Source organism: Globicephala melas, chromosome 4 (assembly GCF_963455315.2).
Source record: "Globicephala melas chromosome 4, mGloMel1.2, whole genome shotgun sequence".
In the NCBI taxonomy this organism is placed as follows: domain Eukaryota; kingdom Metazoa; phylum Chordata; class Mammalia; order Artiodactyla; family Delphinidae; genus Globicephala; species Globicephala melas.
Window position 1 is genome coordinate 93,410,510 of NC_083317.1, and position 22,439 is coordinate 93,432,948.

The window sequence follows — 22,439 nt, forward strand, 5'->3', positions numbered from 1 at the left end:
ACAAGAATCAGACACATTTATGATGACATTTTTTTCACAACTCAGGAAAAGCATATTCTGCAGAGAGAGGTGAATTGTCATAGGCTGTCCCGTGGATCTCTCAATCAAGAAACACAACAAAAGGAATAAATGATAGTCTCTAAAGGGCAATGTCTCCTCATAGATCTTTCACTGTTATACTTCTGGTCTTTGAGATGGGACTCGTTTCTATACTAAAGATCTCATATCTATTAATATTGAGGTATCTGTTTATAGCTTGCTAAGGAAAGCATTTTGAAATGGAAGTCTGGGGGGAAAAAGTATAAAAGTTTATTGTTACAATTTTTAGAACATAAAACTCCCTTCGGTCTGCTGACAAGAGAAGACACAGTGAGACACATGCAGAGAATGGGGAAGCAAATCTTGCCAATACTGGATTTTATTAGAAGCACCCAATCGAATGTAGGTATATAAGTCTTTTATATTTTTTCAACATATAAATATCAGACAATTCTAGAAGTATGGAAAGTTTATGGTGTAAATATTGCAAGTGTCGGAGGATTTTAGAAACTTTCACAGTCAACCTTATTTGCAAAACCAAGCAAAGTTTAGCTAATGATTTTATTCCTTTTATATTTTAAAATATATTAATCATAAAGCTACACTTCGCAATTTCCAGCATTTCTCAGGCTAGAGCCTTTTCTTTGTGGCTTCCTGATATCTAATTGAAGGCTGAATTGAATCTCTTGCTTCAAATCAGTAACAAAATTTTAGTGAACACAGTGCTTTCCCTATTTCATACATTTGGCTACTGCATATAACCATTTTGTTGCCTACATAAGAATTCAGAACACTGAAAGCTAGCTCCTCCACATTAACTGATACACTGGATGCTACTCTAAACATTGGCAATTCATCTTTTTTGTTGTTGTTAACATCTTTACTGCAGTATAACTGCTTTATAATGTTGTGTTAGTTTCTGTTGTACAAAAAAGTGAACCAGCTATATGCATACATATATCCCCATATCCCCTCCCTCTTGCGTCTCCCTCCCACCCTCCCTATCCCACCCCTTTAGTTGATCACAAAGCACCAAGCTGATCTCCCTGTTGCTATGCAGCTGCTCCCCACTAGCTATCTATTTTACATTTGGTAGTGTGTATATGTCAATGCCACTCTCTCACTTCATCCCAGCTTACCCTTCCCCCTCCCCGTGTCCTCAAGTCCATTCTCTACGTCTGCATCTTTATTCCTGTCCTGCCCCTAGGTTCATCAAAACCTATTTTTTTTTTAGATTCCATATATATGTGTTAGCATAGGGTATTTGTTTTTCTCTTTCTGACATACTTCCCTCTGTATGACAGACTCTAGGTCCATCCTCACTACAAATAACTAAATTTCATTTCTTTTTATGGCTGAGTAATATTCCATTGTATGTATGTGCCACATCTTCTTTAACCACTGATCTGCTGATGGACACTTAGGTTGCTTCCATGTCCTGGCTATTGTAAACAGTGCTGCAATGAACATTGTGGTACATGACTCTTTGAATTATCATTTTCTCAGGGTATATGCCCAGTAGTGTGATGGCTGGGTAATATGGTACTTCTATTTTTACTTTTTTAAGGAAGTTCCATACTGTTCTCCAAGGTGGCTGTATCAATTTACATTCCCAACAACAGTGCAAGAGGGTTCCCTTTTCTCCACACCCTCTCCAGCATTTAGTGTTTGTAGAGTTTTCATGATGGCCATTCTGACTGGTGTGAGGTGATACCTCACTGTACTTTTGTTTTGCATTTCTCTAATAATTAGTGATGTTGAGCATTCTTTCATGTGTTTGTTGGCCATCTGTATACCTTCTTTGGAGTAATATCTGTTTAGGTCTTCTGCCCATTTTTGGATTGGGTTGTTTGTTTTCTTCCTATTGAGCTGCATGAGCTGCTTGTATATTTTGGAGATTAATCCTTTGTCAGTTGCTTCATTTGCCAATACTTTATCCCATTCTGAGAGTTGTCTTTTGTCTTGTTTATGGTTTCCTTTGCTGTACAAAAGCTTTTAAGTTTAATTAGGTCCCATTTTTTTATTTTTGTTTTTATTTCCATTTCTCTAGGAGGTGGGTCAAAAAGGATCTTGCTGTGATTTATGTCATAGACTGTTCGGCCTATACTTTCCTCTAAGAGGTTGATAGTGCCTGGCCTTACATTTAGGTCTTTAATCCATTTTGAGTTTATTTCTGTGTATGGTGTTAGGAAGTGTTCTAATTTCATTCTTTTCCAGGTAGCTGTCCAGTTTTCCCAGCACCACTTACTGAAGAGGCTGTCTTTTCTCCATTGTATACTCTTGTCTCCTTTATCAAACATAAGGTGACCATATGTGCAAGGGTTTATCTCTGGGCTTTCTATCCTATTCCAATGATCTATATTTCTATTTTTGTGCCAGTACCATACTGTCTTGATTACTGTAGCTTTGTAGTATAGTCTGAAGTCAGGGAGCCTGATTCCTCCAGCTCTGTTTTTCTTTCTCAAGATTGCTTTGGCTATTCGGGGTATTTTGTGTTTCCATACAAATTGTGAAATTTTTGGTTCTAGTTCTATGAAAAATGCCATTGGTAGTTTGATAGGGATTGCACTGAATCTGTAGATAGCTTTGGGTAGTACGGTCATTTTCACAATGTTGATTCTTCCAATCCAAGAACATGGTATATCTCTCCATCTGTTTGTATCATCTTTAATTTCTTTCATCAGTGTCTTATAGTATTCTGCATACAGGTCTTCTGTCTCCTTAGGTAGGTTTATTCCTAGGTATTTTATTCTTTTTGTTGCAATGGTAAATGGGAGTGTTTCCATAATTTCTCTTTCAGATTTTTCATCATTAGTGTATAGGAATGCAAGACATTTCTCTGCATTAATTTTGTATCCTGCTACTCTACCAAATTCACTGATTAGCTCTAGTAGTTTCCTGGTAGCATCTTTAGGATCCTCTATGTACAGTATCATGTCATCTGCAAATAGTGACAGTTTTACTTCTGCTTTTCCAATTTGTATTCCTTTTATTTCTTTTTCTTCTCTGATTGCTGTGCCTGAAACTTCCAAAACTATGTTGAATAACAGTGGTGAGAGTGGACAACCTTGTCTTATTCCTGATCTTAGAGGTAATGGTTTCAGTTTTTCACCATTGTCAAAAATGTTGGCTGTGGGTTTGTCATATATGGCTTTTATTATGTTGAGGTAGGTTCCCTCTATGCCTACTTTCTGAAGAGTTTTTATCATTAAATGTGTGTTGAATTTTGTCAAATGCTTTTTCTGCATCTATTGAGATGATCATATGTTTTTTCTCCTTCAGTTCATTAATACGGTTTATCACATTGATCGATTTGCATATATTGAAGAATCCTTGCATTCCTGGGATAAACTCCACTTGATCGTGGTGTATGAGCCTTTTAATGTGCTGTTGGATTCCGTTTGCTAGTAATTTTTTTTTTTTTTGCGGTACGCGGGCCTCTCACTGTTGTGGCCTCTCCCGTTGCGGAGCACAGGCTCCGGACGCACAGGCTCAGCAGCCATGCTCACGGGCCCAACCGCTCCGCGGCATGTGGGATCTTCCCGGACCAGGGCACGAACCCGTGTCCCCTGCTTCGGCAGGCGGACTCTCAACCACTGCACCAGCAGGGAAGCCCCATTTGCTAGTATTTTGTTGAGGATTTTTGCATCTATGTTCATCAGTGATATTGGCCTGTAGTTTTCTTTTTTTGTGAGATCTTTTTCTGGTTTTGGTATCAGGGTGATGGTGGCCTTGTAGAATGAGTTTGGGAGCGTTCCTTCCTCTGCTATATTTTGGAAGAGTTTGAGAAGGACAGGTGTTAGCTCTTCTCTGAATCTTTGATAGAATTGTCCTGTGAAGCCACCTGGTCCCGGGCTTTTGTTTGTTGGAAGGTTTTTAATCACAGTCTCAAATTCAGTGCTTGTGCTTGGTCTGTTTATATTTCTTCCTGGTTCAGTCTCAGAAGGTTGTGCTTTTCTAAGAATTTGTCCATTTCTTCCAGGTTGTCCATTTTATTGGCATATAGTTGCTTGTAGTATTCTGTCATGATCCTTTGTATTTCTGCAGTGTTAGTTGTTACTTCTCCTTTTTCATTTCTAATTCTATTGAGTCTTCTCCCTTTTTTTCTTGATGAGTCTGGCTAATGGTTTATCAATTTTGTTTATCTTCTCAAAGAATCAGCTTTTAGTTTTATTGATCTTTGCTATTGCCTTCTTCATTACTTTTTCATTTATTTCTGATCTGATCTTTATGATTTCTTTCCTTCTGCTAACTTTGGGGTTTTTTTGTTCTTCTTTCTCCAATTGCTTTAGGTGTAAGGTTAGGTTGTTTATTTGAGATGTTTCTTGTTCCTTGAGGTAGAACTGTACTGCTATAAAGTTCCCTCTTAGAACTGCTTTTGCTACATCCCATAGGTTTGGGGTCATCATGTTTTCATTGTCATTTGTTTCTAGGTATTTCTGATTTCCTCATTGATTTCTTCAGTGATCTCCTGGTTATTTAGTAGCGCATTGTTTAGCCTCCATATGTTTGTATTTTTTTACAGTTTTTCCTGTAATTGATATCTAGTCTCATAGTGTTGTGGTTGGAGAAAATACTTGATATGATTTCAATTTTCTTGAATTTACCAAGGCTTGATTTGTGACCCAAGATATGGTCTATCCTGGAGAATGTTCCATGAGCAGTTGAAAGTGTATTCTGTTGTTTTTGGATGGAATGTCCTATAAATATCAATTAAGTCCATCTTGTTTAGTGTATCATTTAAAGCTTGTGTCTCCTTATTTATTTTCATTTTGGATGATCTGTCCATTGGTGAAAGTGGGGTGTTAAAGTCCCCTACTATGAATGTGTTACTGTTGATTTCCCCTTTTATGGCTGTTAGTATTTGCCTTATGTATTGAGGCGCTCCTATGTTGGGTGCATAAATATTTACAATTGTTATATCTTCTTCTTGGATTGATCCCTTGATCATTATGTAGTGTCCTTCTTGTCTCTTGTAATAGTCTTTATTTTAAAGTCTATTTTGCCTGATATGAGAATTGCTATTCCAGCTTTCTTTTGATTTCCATGTGCATGGAATATCTTTTTCCATCCCCTTACTTTCATTCTGTATGTGTCCCTAGGTCTGAAGTGGGTCTCTTGTAGACAGCATATGTACGGGTCTTCTTTCTGTATCCATTCAGCCAGTCTAAGCCTTTTGGTTGGAGCATTTAATCCATTTACATTTAAGGTAACTATTGATATGTATGTTCCTATTACCATTTTCTTAATTGTTTGGGGTTTATTTTTGTAGGTCGTTTTCTTCTCTTGTGTTTCCTGCCTAAAGAAGTTCCTTTAGCATTTGTTGTAAAGCTGGTTTGGTGGGGATGAATTCTCTTAGCTTTTGCTTGTCTGTAAAGGTTTTAATTTCTCCATTGAATCTGAATGAGATCCTTGCTGGGTAGAGTAATCTTGGTTGTAGGGTTTTCCCTTTCATCACTTTAAATATGTCCTGCCACTCCCTTCTGGCTTGCAGAGTTTCTGTTAACCTTATGGGGATTTCCTTGTATGTTATTTATTGCTTTTCCCTTGCTGCTTTTAGTATCTCTTTTTTGTATTTAATTTTTGAGAGTTTGATTAATATGTGTCTCAGCATGTTTCTCTTTGGGTTTATCCTGTATGGGACTCTCTGTGCTTCCGGGACTTGACTATTTCCTTTCTCATGTTAGGGAAGTCTTTGACTATAATCTCTTCAAATATTTTCTCAGACGCTTTCTCTTTCTCTTCTTCTTCTGAGACCCCTATAATTCAAATGTTGGTGTGTTCAGTGTTGTCCCAGAGGTCTCTGAGACTGTCCTCAATTCTTTTCATTCTTTTTTCTTTATTCTGCTCCCTGACAGTTATTTCCACCATTTTATCTTCCACGTCACTTATCCGTTCTTCTGCCTTAGTTATTCTGCTATTGATTCCTTCTAGAGTATCTTTAATTTCAGTTTTTGTGTTGTTCATCACTGTTGGTTTGCTCTTTCGTTCTTCTAGATCCTTGTTAAATGTTTCTTGTATTTTCTCCATTGTGTTTCCGAGATTTTGGATCATCTTTACTATCATTACTCTGAATTCTTTTTCAGGTAGGTTGCCTATTGCATCTTCATTTATTGGTCTTGTAGGTTTTTACCTTGCTCCTTCATCTGTGACATATTTTTTGTCGTTTCTTTTGATGGGTGGGGCTGTATTCCTGTCTTACTGGTTGTTTGGCCTGAGGGGTCCAGCACTGGAGTTTGCAGGCAGTTGGATAGAGCCGGGTCTTGGTGCTGAGATGAGGACCTCTGGGAGGCCTCACTCTAATTGGTATTCCCTGGGGTCTGAGGTTCTCTGTTAGTCCAGCAATTTGGACTCAGAGCTCCCACCACAGGAGCTCAGCCCTGACCTCCAGCTTGGGAACCAAGATCCTGCAAGCCAGTCGCTGGAGGTTCATCCCATCCCCTTAGCTGTCTGTGGTCCCCCACCAGTGCCTGGTAGGTGCCCTAATTGTATGTAGACACGAATCCTAGTCTGCCATCTTGACTCCACCCTCCACCTGACAATTGATCTTTATATACCCCTAAGGTAAATTATCTAATCGCTTTCTGTGACCCAGGGAAAATATGCCCTTTCTACTTTCAGTCTTAAAAAAAGCCCAAAATAAGACCTGAGTTATGCTGTGCTATTTTACAAAATTTAAGTTATTGTATTGAAAGTACATAAAGAGGGCTTCCCTGGCGGCACAGTGGTTGAGAGTCCGCCTGCCAACGCAGCGGACACGGGTTCGTGCCCCAGTCCAGGAAGATCCCACATGCCACGGAGCAGCTGGGCCCGTGAGCCATGGCCACTGAGCCTGCGCGTCCGGAGCCTGTGCTCTGCAACAGGACAGGCCGCAACAGTGAGAGGCCCGCGTACCGCAAAAAAAAAAAAAAAAAGAAAGTACATAAAGGGAACTCCTCGTTAATGGGCTCTAAAGGTTGCAGATTTCCCCTTTTAAAATATTTTTCAAAAGGCCTTTAAGCTGGAAATTTTTAAGAATTCTTTTTTTGTGGTTTTAGTATTACATCGTTGATTTGATGTTCTTACCTTACAAGGGGAACCAAGGGGGTTATCACAAACAGCTACTTAACATCTGTTCAGCAGTTTACCTGCTCAGTAACATTATTCAGCATTTTACAAAAGCTATAAAACCCCTAATTTATTTGCATGATTTGTAATTCTATGCATTACAAATCCAAAAGCACATTTTTACTGATTTTCCTACCACATAGCTTCCTTCCCCTTCCTCACAACTGTGTTCCACTCAACTATCTCCCCTATAGTACTACTACTACTAAGAAATCCATATCTATCTTAGTCATCTTGCGCTGTCATAACAAAATAGCATTCTAGAGGCTAGAAGTCTGAGATCAGGGTGCCAACATGGTCAGGTTCTGCCAAACACCCTCTTCCTGGTTTGCAGTCGGCTAAAGACCCTCTTCCTTGCTTGCAGTTGGCTACTTTCTGTGTCCTAACATGGCAGAGAGCAAGCTCTCTGTTGTCAATTCTTGTAAGAGCACTAATCCCAAAATGAGGCCCTACTCTCATGACCTCATCTAACCATAATTACCTCCCAAAGGCCCCATCTCCAAATACATCACATTGGTCACTAGGGCTTCAACATAGGAATTTTGGGTGGACACAAACACTCAGTTTATAGTGATCTCATTGGATCTACTGCAAATTTTGGGTCCTGTTCTCCAATTCACAACCTCTTCCAGACACACACACACACCCTCACCAACCACCCCATCCTAATTAGAGACACATACACACACACCCCCCTCATCCCTGTCATCATCAGGCTCTTGCAAGCAGTGGAAGCCTTGCTAGCAAGAACCATCACCATATAGTATTACTTCACCTCATCTGCACATGGTTAGCCTTGCAGTGCCAGCGTGCTGGATGTTGGGGAGGTAATCTGTCTGTGCCCCGGCTCTTTGGGGCGATGCCCGCCGTGCCTTGCTACTTGTCAGATACCCGCCACATCATCATCTGTTGCCAGCTCAGATCTCCCAGTGTGCTGTGAATGCAGGTTAGGCCAATCTAGGCATCATGCACTTTTTAAATGCTTCTAACACATTTTCTTCTCACGTTTCAAAGGGCATTGTGGCCACTTAGAAATGTGTATATGCATGAATCTCTATGTGTCCATAAAGCAGACTTGAAAACCATAATGAATAAGATTCTTAGCATCTAATGAATGACTCAGTCTTCTTTAGAATGAGTCAGCACCACTTTGTTAAGTGTGAGGGATTTCATCAACTTTCTTATGTTTGCATCTATGGGAAATAGTTTTTGGAAGACTGTCTCAAAGAGCTTGAATGAAATTGAAGCAAGTGAGCCCACAGGTACCCAGAGACCACAAGAATATCCAAATATTGGCCTGTAGGTTTCTCATTATATGTCCAACCACAGCTTCATAAAGCAGGACTGAATAAAATTGGCTGCAAAGGTAACCTAGCTAATGAAGCAAGAAATGAGTTGGTGAGCAGAAATTATTCCTACATGGTACAATTAATTGTAACCCAAGAATCCCTCAACAGTGTTTTTAGGATCCCCTGAGGTGGTTTTTTTTTTTTTTTTTTTTTGTCAGATGTCAAATGCCATCCACTTGAGTAAGCATTGCATTGTCCTTATTAGCTGTGACCCTAGCTTGTGACACCTGTGGATGAAGACTTTCGTCCAAGGCTGTGCTCTGGCTGTGTAACCCTAGGATATCACTTAACCTCTGAGCTGTTTTTTTCTCATTTATAAAATAAGCTGTTATCTGCCATGCTCACCTCCCAGAGTTGTGAGACCAAAAGTATATAATCCACATTGAAGCACTTTGTAAAGTATTAAGAATTTTTAGAGTTTTAACTAATTGTATTGGTTTTCATTTGCTATGACAAAAGGACTGTTTTATAGACCCTTCTTTTTCTTTATAAATGCTGTATACTTTGAAATTACATACTCTTCTAAAATGAAGACTGTGCAAGTGTCCTGTGGATCTTGAATTCTTTTCCTTAGATCACTGATGCACTCAGATCTCCTCACAAAGGCAGGATTAGAGGTGTCATCTCTAGCCATGGAGTAGATCTACTGCCCACAGTAGGGCTTGTCAGGGAACATGAATTTTCACCTCTTGCTATGAGGTGGTAGAAAGAGTTGGTGAAGGAGACAAAGACATTCCTGGTATAATGCTTCTCTCAGAAAATAATTCTCCTTACACTCTGACACCAGTTTCCTCACCTTTATAGATTCCTTTGTTAGGCACACAGCCCATGGCTGTGTGACAAGAATGATTCTGGCATTTTCAGAGTTATTGTCTAAAATATTCTCCCACCTTCCTATCTGGTGTCTTTTAATCTCACTGAACATCAACCCCATTCAACCAGTAGCTCTGCTCTAATGGTATTTTTTCTTCTATGGTTCTTTGTACTAATTATTTCACGTGCCACTGAATGCTGCTGTGCTTTTCCATGTATTAACTTTACAGGCTGCTGTCAGTTTGCACCTTATGTACTGTGCTTCCTGGGATGTTGAAGAGTTAAAATAATAAAATCTCTTGCCAGGCATGAAGCTTCCTTCACAGGCTGACTTGCCAAAAAATGACCTAACTAACCAGGTTTTGAATACCTTGTTAATTTTACTTGTAATTTCCTCCAAGTGAAGCACAAAAATTGTTTATATGTGCACATTGGAAATGAACAATAATATGTGTTTCCTACCCCTTTTCTTTGCATTTAATGTTTCTATATGTTATGGCAAATGGAAGTACATTCCCAATACTTGGGCTCTGCTTTTCAGCAATATTATGCTGTGCCACTTACGTTCCAAACATTCATCCACACCTGCTATTAAATCTAGACAATTGTCTGGCTGAAGCTTTCATCTGAACTTGCTATTTACCTAACCTTCACTGTACCTGTGTGGCCACTTCATTACACTCTCTCCAGCAGCTAAGGAGCTCTCTGGTCACTTCTGAAGTCTCATTGAGAGGGCTACTTCCTTTTAGATTTAGCCCTTGTTAGCATTAAATGTGAGTTAATTCCTTCATTTTTCATTATTTCCTTGATTTTCTTAAAGCAACAGCATTAAAGCATTCCTGCTGGCATTTATTAATTTTTATTTCTTTTTCACTTTATCTCTCAGAAGCCCCAACCTTGCATAGGTAAAATATTAATCTGGAGTTTCCTGATGACCAAAACTGCATTTGGCTTGTGGGGGGGGGGGGGGTAGGGGGAGGACCATTAGCAGTCAACTGTATCCTTTCCCTAGTGTCCTATCCATAAGGAGCACTTCCTGTTTTGCTATGCATCCAACAATCCAGCTAACAAAGCACCACTGCCTTCCACTATTTTTATTGTCCTGATGTTTTGGAAAATTACACTGATAGATTATGTTTCCAAGCAGGCCGCAGTTGTTTCTGCACTTTGGAGTTGAGTCACTATACCACTTTCCTACAACCAGCCCCACTGTTTATTTTAAAGAAGGACAAAGAAAGTAATTTTTCTTGGGAAAGAAAACTGTTTCTCCTGCAACTTGCTTTCCTCTATTTGACAGTATCCATTGTTTAGCTACATGTTTAAACTCTGTGGGTAGGTTGGCTATTTCTTCAATTCAGAGAAGGGATCTCAAATCCACAATTTGCAGTCATTGCTCCTATAGGTTTATAGGTTTTCAGATAAATGATTAATTGGAAAGAACAAATTAGCAGGGATAAAGAGACATTAGTCAAATGGCAGAAAGAGATGTTAGGAAGAAATACAGCAAATACAATGCAACAGTGCTCAACCTTTCTTTATTACCAAGATTCCAGGAAAGCGCCAAATTCTAGAGGTTGGTGTCAGTCAAGGTATGTGTATGACATTTCAGAAAGGACTGCCTTCTAAATTCAAGTTAAAATTTCGATGCTCTTTAGTAATGCTAGTTTCTAATAATTTTTCTCCTTAGAAGAGAATATTTTAAGAAGGAAAAGTCACGTCTGCCTTCTCTAGTTTCTGGGAGAAAATCTGTTTTATAAGTATGCACAAACTCAAATAGTCCTTGTTCAGATACTAAGCTTTAAGGTAGTAGTTTATTCTCCAACTTCTGTTTGAGATATTTGAATATCTGAATTTTTGTATAGCTAAAATTCATATTTCTAGGGCCACATATCAAGAGATTGTGATTCACTGAGTAAGGTCCAGGACTCTTCCTAGTTAACCAACAAGCCTAGTAATTCAGGTGCAGGTGGTCAAAGAGGAAACCTCCACTCCCCTGCCGCCCATCCAGGTTTCCATTTCTAAGCACCAAGATTCAGAATGTCATCACCAAGCTAAATCCTCCTGTGACTTCCCATTTCTCATCACCCTCCAAACATGACAGGAACCCTTAGATGCCCCCTTATGTCAGACGTACTTTTTCCGAAACAGAAACGTGAGAATTTTATGATGAACTTTGTGTCACCTATCAAGCAGTACAATTTGTATTAAACTTTTTAGAGAAGGTAACATGTCCTCTCTATGGCTGGCAGTAGCAAACACAGAGGTAGGCCACCTTAATTATAAGTGTGCCCCATTTTAAGAAAGCCCAAAATACCAGTAGATTCATGGAGGTTGGTGTTCCTTACAAGTGCACAACAGTCTATTTCAAGATGGATCATGTCAGTTGCTGGAATGGTCCTAGGACCCAGAATAAATCACTAAAATGCCACAAGGAGAGGAGCCAGAGTCCATGGCCATCCAATGAGAGCTAAAGATAAAAGCACAGCTGGAGGTTTAATGTAAGCCACTGGGCTAGACAGAAATCCACTTGCATAACATTTTTCAGGATTCAACTTGCATAAGAAGTCTTCCTTTGTATAAACAAGACAGTGGGCAACTCTTAAGTCTTATGATGCCTTGGTGACATAGATAAAATCACCCCCGCTCAATGGACACAGCTCTGTGGGATCCCCACTGGGAGAGTGGAGCTCAGGTTCAACTTCAGTCCTTCTTTTCCCCTCATCCCAGATTCCTTAGGCAGGGCCACCCGCAAATCCTTCTCAACAGTCCTGCCAAGCGTTCCCTTTTATATATCAACACATTCATCTGTTTGAAGGAAGGGTACAGACAATTCTCTAAAATAATAGAAGAAAACATTTATTTGCACTAGATACCATTACTTCAGGGGAGCTAAATATGTTATTATTTAGCTGACCTGACTTCAGTCCCCGGGGAGAGGTTATTTCTGTGGTTTTGTTCTAAAACATTTCCTTCTACTGGGAGACTAGGGGAGTCTTCGTGCGTGCTCAGGTGTGATGGAGAAGTTGCAATATGCCAGCCTCCTCAGCCGGCTGCAGAGAGTAAAGGAGCAGTCCCAGGTGATCAATCAAGCAATGGCCGAGCTAGCAACCATTCCCTACCTACAGGACATCAGTCAACAGGAGGCGGAATTGGTACGCATTTGTTTTTCTTTGTTTAAGGCTTTCACAAGCCCTGAGCCAATAAAAGAGTGATATGGTCTGAAAAAGAATGTGACAATAAATGCAGTCCGAGGGCAAACTCCCCAACCCTCATGAAGCATTCTAATGAAGAAACTGGAAAATGTAGAAAAGTGTGTGTGTGTGTGTGTGTGTGTGTGTGTGTGTGTGTTTTATTTGCCCACCCTAACTAGCTTTTTTTTTTTAATAGCAAGACCTTTGTAATGTATGAAAATATGGAAGAGGGCTGATTATTCATATTTTGAGTCAGGCTTTTTTGTTTCAAGTAAAGTGAAATTTTAATACATTGTTTCTTAACTCCAAGATATGTTAATACAGGATTCTCTTCAATGGAAAAGGAAGAGGAAAAAACAGTAATTGCTGGATAGAAAACTGACCCTACAAAATCATCCATAGAATTTTCTTATTTACTTCTAACGTCACATATATGCTGGCAGTGCCAACACTCACACACATATGTCCATTTAGTTAAGAGAGGTGTCTTGAGGAGAAAATGTAGTCAAATGGTGGGGTGTTTTTTCTTTTTTTAACTGAATTGACCAGTTAACTCAGAAAACACAGAGCCTGTCAAAAACTAGTTCAAGAAATATCTTATAGAACAAATCTCCAAACAGGTGTGTATATTATAACCATAATTTATATTAGAAACAATAGCACCTCGTTTGAAAAACAATTATTAATCAGTACGATGGCCATTCAAGGAAAGGTAATATTCACTCCATATAAAGCTCCTAATGTGTTGCTGGGAAGGGCTCTTTGAGGCTCTAATTGAATGTAGCGAAAACTAATTATAGACCTGAATTGAATTCACATAGCAAGGATGAGAACAACCCAAACTTATCACCTGTAATTTTCAGATAACTAAAGGAACCCTCCCTCTTTGAGCTTTTAAAATTGTTACAAATTAATCAAGAAATGAACCGACAACATTTATAATGTTCATCTGAACCTGTTAAAAGTATATTAAATAAATACTGATATTCAAAGTAAGCATATAAAACCGAGTAGTTTTATCTAATAAATATTTTATATAATAAATAATAAAATATTTTATATAATAAAATAATAAAACTCCACATACTAAACATTAAAACTATGAGAAAAAAAGTCTATTAGTCAAGAATTTACTAAGTCAAAACTGGCAATAATACTTTCTAAACCTGTATGGTTATGTGCACAGAACACCTTCTAAAAGGCTAAGTGTTTATCCTACCATTCGTAAGGCATTCAGGAGTGCAGTAAGTGTGGAGCTTTCAAAGTGCATATTATAGCCAATTTTAGATGATTAATGCTCCTCTGAGATAAAAGAAAGCGAAGAAAATGTTAATTTAAGAAGCTGGCACAATGTTGATCCTGTCTTCCTGAAAAGCACATTCAAGATTTAAATGAAAAATACAAGGGAGTTTTCTGCACTTAGGTCTTCTTAACCACACATCTGCAGTCTTCTTTTTCCTGGAAATACTTATATTTCTAAATATACACAAAGAGCACAAAACTAGCATTATTAACACCACTAACTAATGTGTTAGTGCAACATTCCACTACCCGAAACCTTGGAAAACAGGATTTCATGGGATATTTTCATAATTTATATACCTACTAGAAAAAAAGTAAATGTATAGGATGTATATGTGCAAGCCAAATATTTAAAAATCATGTCTCTTGCAAGGGTTCATCCCCTTAAGTAACAGATTTTACTTTCCAGCTTCCAAGCATAGGTTAACCTAGATACAAATCCTCGAAACACCTTTTATGATGCTATATAAACAGTGACTACTCAGTAGAAGAGTTCTGAGTGACTCAACTCTCTACCCTCCTGCTTAAGCTCTGCAATATCTAAAGAACAGAAAGATTATCTAAGGGTTCATAATGTTTGACGCCATGGTGAACTGAGCTGGTATATGTTCATTTTCAGAGAACTTTCTTTTTTAGCTTTGAATATCACATGGCTTCATGTGGCCTCATTACTTTGCAGCCACATATAAAGTGTGTGTATAGGATTATTTTAAAATGGAATATGGCAGTTCGGGGCAAAGGAGAGAATGTTTTAAACTTGCCTTTGAAATGGAACCTTAAAAAGTAATCCTGGTTATTTTGAAATTTTAGAAAAGAAAAGCATAGTAAAAGAACATAAATGAGATAGATCCTTTAAGAGGCAATAAAACAACACAATTTTAGTATGGTCCTCTGGTGAGCTTTTGCATGACGCCTAGAATTATGATACATTAGCCTCAGGAGAAAATATTAAAATGTGTTCATGTACTACATGCCATTCCCTGAGAGAATTAACTACCGCCTTCATTCTTTACAACCCAAATCCGTTTTTACAAAACATCAACACTTACTACATTAAAATCTATATGTTTTCTACAAATTTTCAAGAATCTTTCCATTGTTTCAGTATTTTATATCTGCAATAATACTTGGTAATGACTGAAGCAGAGATGAGGTGGCAGTGTTCATTGTCGGAAAGTTGAGTAATAAAATCATCAGCGTACAAATGATTTTTTAATTAGGTTTTAATCTGTGTATTTAGAGAAGTTATTTCTGTGTGAATTCCACCCTGATAATTTTTATCTTGGTGCCACAGCTGCAGTCACTAATGGCAGATGCTATGGACACCCTTGAAGGAAGAAGAAACGATAAAGAACGTGTGTGGAATACAATTCAAAAGGTAAAACTTTCAGCTGAAGGAAAAAGACATATTATTCTCAAAGAAAATGTCCATCTTGGGTCAAATCTGTTTAAAAGATAAAAAGAAAAGGAAACTCCTGGGGTTGCTTTATTGGTTGTTTTCTTTTTAAAATAAATGCAGCTCTCTCCCTGGAAGTGTAGCCAAAATCAAAAATGGATTTATTTAATCTGTTTCCTAAGGTCTGCTGCTTTTCTGACTGTGGTCATATGCTTTTATGGGTCTCTTATCACGCTCATTTTCATATTGTATTTTCGTTATCTGCTCCTTCATTACTGGTTATTATAGATATTTTTAAAGCCCTTTCATCAATGTTTTAGTTTGCTCCCCAACCCTTTCTCCCATAATGGCCACTTGAGGAATAATGGCTACCTTTCAGGGAACTACAAATGAACTAGCACATTGATGTTTGGGGTGAAGGAGTAACAGACGGGTTGTTAGAAGTAGAACATCCCTTCATTGGTTACCTGAGTTATACAAAACAAGCACTGAGATGCACCTGGCCCCAGCTACTCGGGAGACTTGTGTGATACCACGGGCCCCTCTGGCAATGCAGGAAGGAGTAAGTAGTGTTGGGTCTCCAGTCCAGCTAAAGGTGATAAATTCTGGTCAATCTACTCCCCACTCAGTCTCCTCCAATCACGGTAAGAACCCACAAAGGGAGAACTGGTGCCAGGAGATGTGAGAAGAGCAAACCAAAGAAGCCTTCAGTTTAAGAGGTGAAGTCAGCCATGAGGGATTCCAATGCATCTGCAGAAATGTGTGTCTTCTGTAATCAATTCAGAGGCCCTATGATAAATGCATAGAACAGAAATCAACTGAGCTCAGCAAATATTGGTTGGATATCTACTGTGCCTGAAAGAACACTGTATGTTAAGGATATTGTGCTAGACAAGACAAACACAGCCCCTGCCTATATGGACCTACCCATCTAGGAAAGAAGACAGTTATTAAACAGCTACTTATAAGTTTACTAACTATTATATTTAAAAAGTGGATGTTCAATGATCTGTGGGAACAAAGACAGGAATATAATCTGGTGTGAGAGATCAGAGAATCCATCTCTGAGAAAGTGATACTTATAAAACATTTAAAGGACAGTAGTAGTTATCCAGATGAAAAGGGAGATTTCTACACAGAGGAATAAGTTTGTACCAAGAATGCTAAGAAAGCATGGCAAATTCAAAAACTGACAAAGGAACGAGGAACCTATTTCAAAATGAAGTGCAGAGGCAGAAGAAGTCAAATCACAGAAGGTCTTAAAAATTACGTTAAGGGTTTTTTAAGGATTTGGTCCTAAAAACTATGTTTGGGGAAGTATTAATATTTATCTGATAAATATTTTTGAGACATCGCTAGGGCTGTTGTGGGAAAACAGATCGGGGCTATAGAAATTTGGGGAGGTCAGTTATAAGGAGGCGACTTGATGTACAGTGGTGGGCACAGAGATGGAGAGAAGCAGACAGATGTAAGAAATATTCAGGAAGCAAATATACAGGCCTTATTCACTGATTGCATATGGGAGTTTAGAAAAAAGAAAAGGTTAGAATGATGCCCAGACATTGGGCTTGAGCCACTAGGCAGGGAATAGGAAGAGGTTCGCTGGTGCAAAGGAAGGAAATACTTCAATGAAGCAGCTTTGGGCCGAGAACATAAACTCTTTCAGAGTCCACAGAAACCACACCAGGTATTTGAAAGGGAACTTCATATACAGAATGGTTAACTGTGTATGAAATAGGTAACTGAAAAGGAAAACAATAATTCATTACCAAGGAAGCAATAAAAGGAAACAGCTACCACCCCCTAGGGCTGGAGAATCAAAGAGAAGAGGTTGCAATTACTAAAACTTAGAAACTTGGAGCAGGGACCTGGCTGGGCCAAAACTCAGATCTCCTACTAGGAGGTGCTATTTAGCTGGTGCTAGTGTCCCTGAACTTGGAGGAGGGGTCGTGAAGGGCTGAGACTTAAGACTTCTGAGGAATGGGCACTAACTCACTAGTGCTGATGGGGAGTGAAAGAAGGCAGTTTTAATGGGGGTAATCTGGCAACTTTTGGAAAAACCAAATTCCACTGCTACTACAGAAAAGAATGTATGTTTCTGGAGCAAAGAAACTTTGCTGAATAGATGCTCATGGGAACTCCAAGCAGACAGTAAGTCTGCAGCAAATAACCAGGAAGCAGCAAGTCCCTCCTTTCTCCTTGGGTTTTACAGTGTCCCTCTATCGACCCCTACTGATGGAGACAAAGAGCTGGCAAAACAGAAATGGGGTTTCCAGAGTTCCAGTCCCAGCATCAAGGAGCTAATTACAGAAGGGTGGGTTTGGAGTTAAGAGACAATAGGCTAATAACTAGGCCAAAAGTGCACTGAACTTAGGGTGCCGGCAAGATATCCAAGGTGAAGTACAGGAGTCTGGAGATCTGAATAGAAAATTGAATAGAGATAGAGTTTTCTAAGTCATTGGCAAATTGGTGGTAACTGAAATCATTTGAGTGGATGACATGGCAGAGAAAGAGCGTATAAGAAGAAGAGAGGTTTGGGGAGCACATTTCAAATTTAGGAGGAGACTAAGAAGGAATGGGAAGACGAACTGGAGCTAGAGCTAAACGAAATCCAATGCTCATGAGAGTCAAGTGATATAATTAAATATTTCTGCTGACTATAGAAATAATTGTTTAGCACAGGGGGTAGCAAACTACAGTTCACAGGTCAAAACCAACCAACCACTTATTTTTGTAAATAGAGTTTACTGCACACAGCCATGCCATTCACTTAAGTATCATCTATGTCACCTTGTCCAAGTTGAGTAGTTGCCACAAAGACCATATAACTCACGAAGCCTAAAATATCTACTATCTGACCCTACACAAAAAGTCTGCTGTACCCTTATACCCTGCTTTAAAGCATTATCCCTCCCAGAAATATTTGCATTTGTACAGTAAATATTTATAGTTGCAAATCCAAGAGAGAACAGAATAGTCCAATTATGAAATTCCAAGGACTAGCCAAACAGGTGGAAAAGTGATTGACATGCGTCTATACCTGTCTGCATCTTGTAGACAACCACCAGTTTCACCTCACCCTACACTAGTGTTCTGATGCCCACATTCATAGGAGCATTTAGCCCACAGCTTCCCGCTTTGCCCTTACTGCAGTTATCTATGGCTGTGTTAAAAATCATTCCAAATATAGTGGTTTAGAACGACAACGTTCTCTCTCACAGTTCTATGTGTTGACTAGACTTAGCCAGGTGGTTCTTGCTCAGTGTCTCTCATGCAGTTCAATCTCGTGGCTTCTGTGCCTGGGACTGGAGGAGTCACCTGAAGGCTAAAATGGACTGGACTCCAAGATGGCTCACACATGTGGTGACAGCTGATACTAGTCACCTGATACACTGAGTGGAGTGCCTAAATGTGGCTTCTCCACGTGAATTAGGCTTTAAACAGCACAATAGCTGGGTTCCAAGAGGAAGTATCTCGAGAGAAAGGGAAGTATTTAAAAACCACCAGTCTCTAAAAGGCTAGGCCCAGAACTGGCATAGCAACTGCCACCCTATTCTATCCGTCAAAGCAGTCACAGGCCAGCCCAGAATCAGGGGATTGGAGAAACAGATTCCAATTCTGCAAGGAGGAGTGATATGTGCATTTGTGGAAAGAATGAAATGATAGCATCCATCTTGGAGATAAGCTTTAGCAGTAGAGCCATGGGTCAGGGCCCCGGGCTGGAAAACATACCTGCAAGCAAGCAGGAGTCAGGAGAATAGTCAAGTCAAGGCCTCTGAGACTGGAACACATCAGAGCCACTCAACCCAACCACTGGGTATCTAGAAAGACTTACTGGTGAGCAGCCAATCTTTCCAAATTAAAAGCCCTTAGCTTTCTAAATGGAAGCTCCTGAGAGGTCTTTAGGAAGATGTGAATGGGAAGGAACGCGGTGCCAAATTTTTCCCCAGCGCTTTTAATTTGGTCCGTGTGACTCTACAGAGCATGATCCTATCACTTTCAGACGATTCCGGTAGCAAGTAAGTAATTTCCTTTTACTACAGAGGAGTTCATCTGCGTGTGCAGGAAAAAAAAATAATAATTTTTAAAAAAGCTAATTGTACAAGCTACACTGTGTTCTGAGCCCACTAGAAGTTGATATCAGCATCACCACCTCTGAGATCTGTTATCTGTAATAGAAACAGCTGTTTACCTAATGAAAACACTTGAAATTTTCATCTGAAGCAGAATTACAGCAGCACCTCCTAGTTCCACGGAGTTAAAGGGTCTGTCAGAATCCCCATTACCTAACACAATTTTCAGGGCTCCACTTCGTTACAGGTCTATAAAAAGACTGTCAAGATGAAGCCTGATTCGTGAGGGCTGACCTCCTGTCTATATTTTGTTATCTTTGAGGTTTCTCTAAGAACCCGGAAAGAGAAAGAATGAGAAAATTCTGGGCTTTTTTCCTGATTCACCAGAACTAAAATACTGTGTATTCTTTATAGAGTTTTAGGAAAGTGGCTCTTGTTTTTGTATGGCTTTACAGAGTATTGGCTTTCCAGTAATTAATTCCAGAAAGATATATGTATGTTGGTTTAGCTGTGCAAATACAAAAATAAGCAGATGGTGTCCAAAAAAAAGGGTAAATTTTCTTGTGTTGGAAAGTCCCATGCCATGACAGGACTCTTTAAATAAATCACACTTTGCTTAGTTTTAGTCTGTAACAAAAATACCTGAGAAAACACACCCCTCTGAATATCCCACAGGTCCTGTAGGCACACTGCTCATTCCTGCATTCAGTGATTGGGGCAGACACTGTCCTAGATGCTGGAGATACAGCAATGAAAAAGCAGTGCCCTCATGATGTGTGCATTCTGCTAGAGAAAAGTAGGCAATAAACTACCTCAAGAAATATGGAATATAAGTAATAAATGCCATGGCTGGAGAAAGCTGGAAAGGAAAATGGAAAGTACAAGATGACTGCAACTGCAATAGAATACTCAGGGCAGGATTCACCAAGGTGATAACTGAACAAATATCTGAAAGAAATGCAAACCATGCAAATATCTGGTGAGAAGCACTCCAAGTAAAGGAAACAGCAAACTCAAAACCTTGAGACTGGAGGGTGCCTGGTACATACAAGGATCTGCAAGGAGGGCAAGGTGACTGGAGTAGAATGACACGAGTAATACGAGATGAAGTGAGAGAGCAGAGGAGGTAATGTTTTGTCAAACAGAAAAACAAAAAACACTCTAAGCTGCTGAGGTGAGAAGACATGGAAGGGGGCAATGGTGGAATCAGGAAAACCAGTTAGGAGGTTACTGCAATGATACCAGAGAGTAATAACGATGGCTGGAACCCAAGGTTGCGTGGCTTGAACCTTGAACCTAGATAGTGGCAGTGGATATGAGAAGTGGTCTGATTCTGTCTTCTATCCATAAGAAGAACAAAGACTTATTTACAGGGAGGCTAGTACAGTGAAAAGCACTCTGAACTAGCTATTCAAAGACTGGGTCTGTCACAAATTAGCTCAGAAGCCACATCCTTTCTCTAGGCCTCAGTTTTTTCATCTGTAAAAATAAAGATATTGAGCTAGAAGATTCAAAATCCCCTCCCAGCTCTGAATAAATGGGTCTTTTGAAAGCCAGATCATCAAAATGCAAGAAGAGTTCATGTTTACTGAGCTCTTAATATGGGTCAACACTCTCCTATTCACTTTACATACAGCAACTCACTAACCCTCACATAAGGTAAAAGGTATAATTTATTAAACAGAGAAGTTTACCAGTTTTCCTAAAGTCACACAGCCAGTAAGTGGTAGAACCAGGACTTGATCTGGCCTTAGAGCCTAATCTCTTTCTTGATAGAAGCCCAAGCTTTGTGCAACCTGAAAAAGCCCAACTGACCACCATTTTTATATATGGCTGAGCGTTCAGGAGTGAAGCCAGATGGGGAATTATGATGGCCTCCAATCAAAGTGGAATCTGGCCATAAACTAGCCCAGTGTGTCTGTCTTCAATTCCCAAAATAAAGTTCTTTCAATCTGAGCCAAAGAAGTCACTAAGGAATTTTCGATTTAGTCTATGATCTGCCCATATAGGATCCTCCTCCTCTGTACCTTAGTTTTCCATCTCTAACCAGAAAGAATGCAGAGCCTCCATCTACAAAATCTTGACCATGAATTCAGCTCCCACTTGTGGGACCTTGGGCAAGTCACAGCCTACTGAGAAATACAGTGTGTTCGTACCCTTACCACCTACAGAGCCTATGATTCTGTGTTACTTAGCATTGAATCCTAAGGCCCATTATGAACTAAGCCTGAAGAGAAATAGAAAAAGGAATCTTTAGAAAAAGGAGTCTTTTAAAAAAACGTGCCAACTGTTAAGTTGGAACATTCTTATTTCTTCTCACCAGAGACTCAGTTTAGAGAAACATTTAAGCAACACTGTCTACAACTCAGAAGACAAAGCTGCTGGCTCTTAATTTACAAAGTCTAAATTTCACACTGCAAAGATCAGAATTTAATCTGGGATGACATAAAATATTGTCTTATTCTGATCCGCCTCTAGATCTCTGATTTGAGACTAAATAAAGAGAAATAAAACTTTGTTACTTTACAAGTAGTGAGAGAAATACTTCAGCATCTAATCATTATCCTATGAATTTTCATGAGAAGAAACGCTACCTTACAATTTCTTCAAATATTAAAATATAACACAGTACATCATAATCCTTAATGAGTCCAGTGAATGGAGTTAAGGTAGAGATCTTTAAACCATCCATATGAACTTATTCAAAATGATTTAGCTTTGGGGGTTCCTTTATCTCTTGAAATCTTAACTTATAAATCATACTCATCTTCACTGTCATACAGGAATGACATTCATTGATATAGTAATTTGGTCTTTTAAGATAAAAATGGGATAGAATTGTATGTCACTTAACAACTCTGTTCTGTGCAAGGCTGTTGACATAGGCAGAGCAAGAAGCGGAGAGTGCAAATTCAGAGATGGGCTGGGGCAGTTGGTTGAAGACGAAAGAACAAATTGGAACATTTTATTTACTTTCCACATCAGCATTCAAACCTGAGTCCTTCCAGGAGCTCCGCTGAGAGAGATTGCCCATGTGGCACTATCATTCATCAGCCAGTCATCTGGGCTGACTAATATGCGGTTGGGGACTGCAGTTGTGTCTCTGACAGTGCTGCTGTCTTTTCAAAGATTCAGCAACCGCACCACTCATCTGCAAAGCAGTTTGTCC

At 39.3% G+C, this 22,439-nt stretch overlaps 1 protein-coding gene across 1 annotated transcript in view; it reads left to right on the forward strand.

The window, feature by feature from the left end:
* Positions 1-22,439, forward strand: part of SPATA16 (spermatogenesis associated 16) — a 228,118-nt gene that overhangs the window by 181,090 nt on the left and 24,589 nt on the right. The window contains exons 7-9 of the mRNA XM_030863342.2: positions 329-441; positions 12,296-12,460; positions 15,096-15,179. Of these exons, the coding sequence (XP_030719202.1) occupies positions 329-441; positions 12,296-12,460; positions 15,096-15,179 (362 nt within the window). The remainder of the gene's footprint in view (positions 1-328; positions 442-12,295; positions 12,461-15,095; positions 15,180-22,439) is intronic.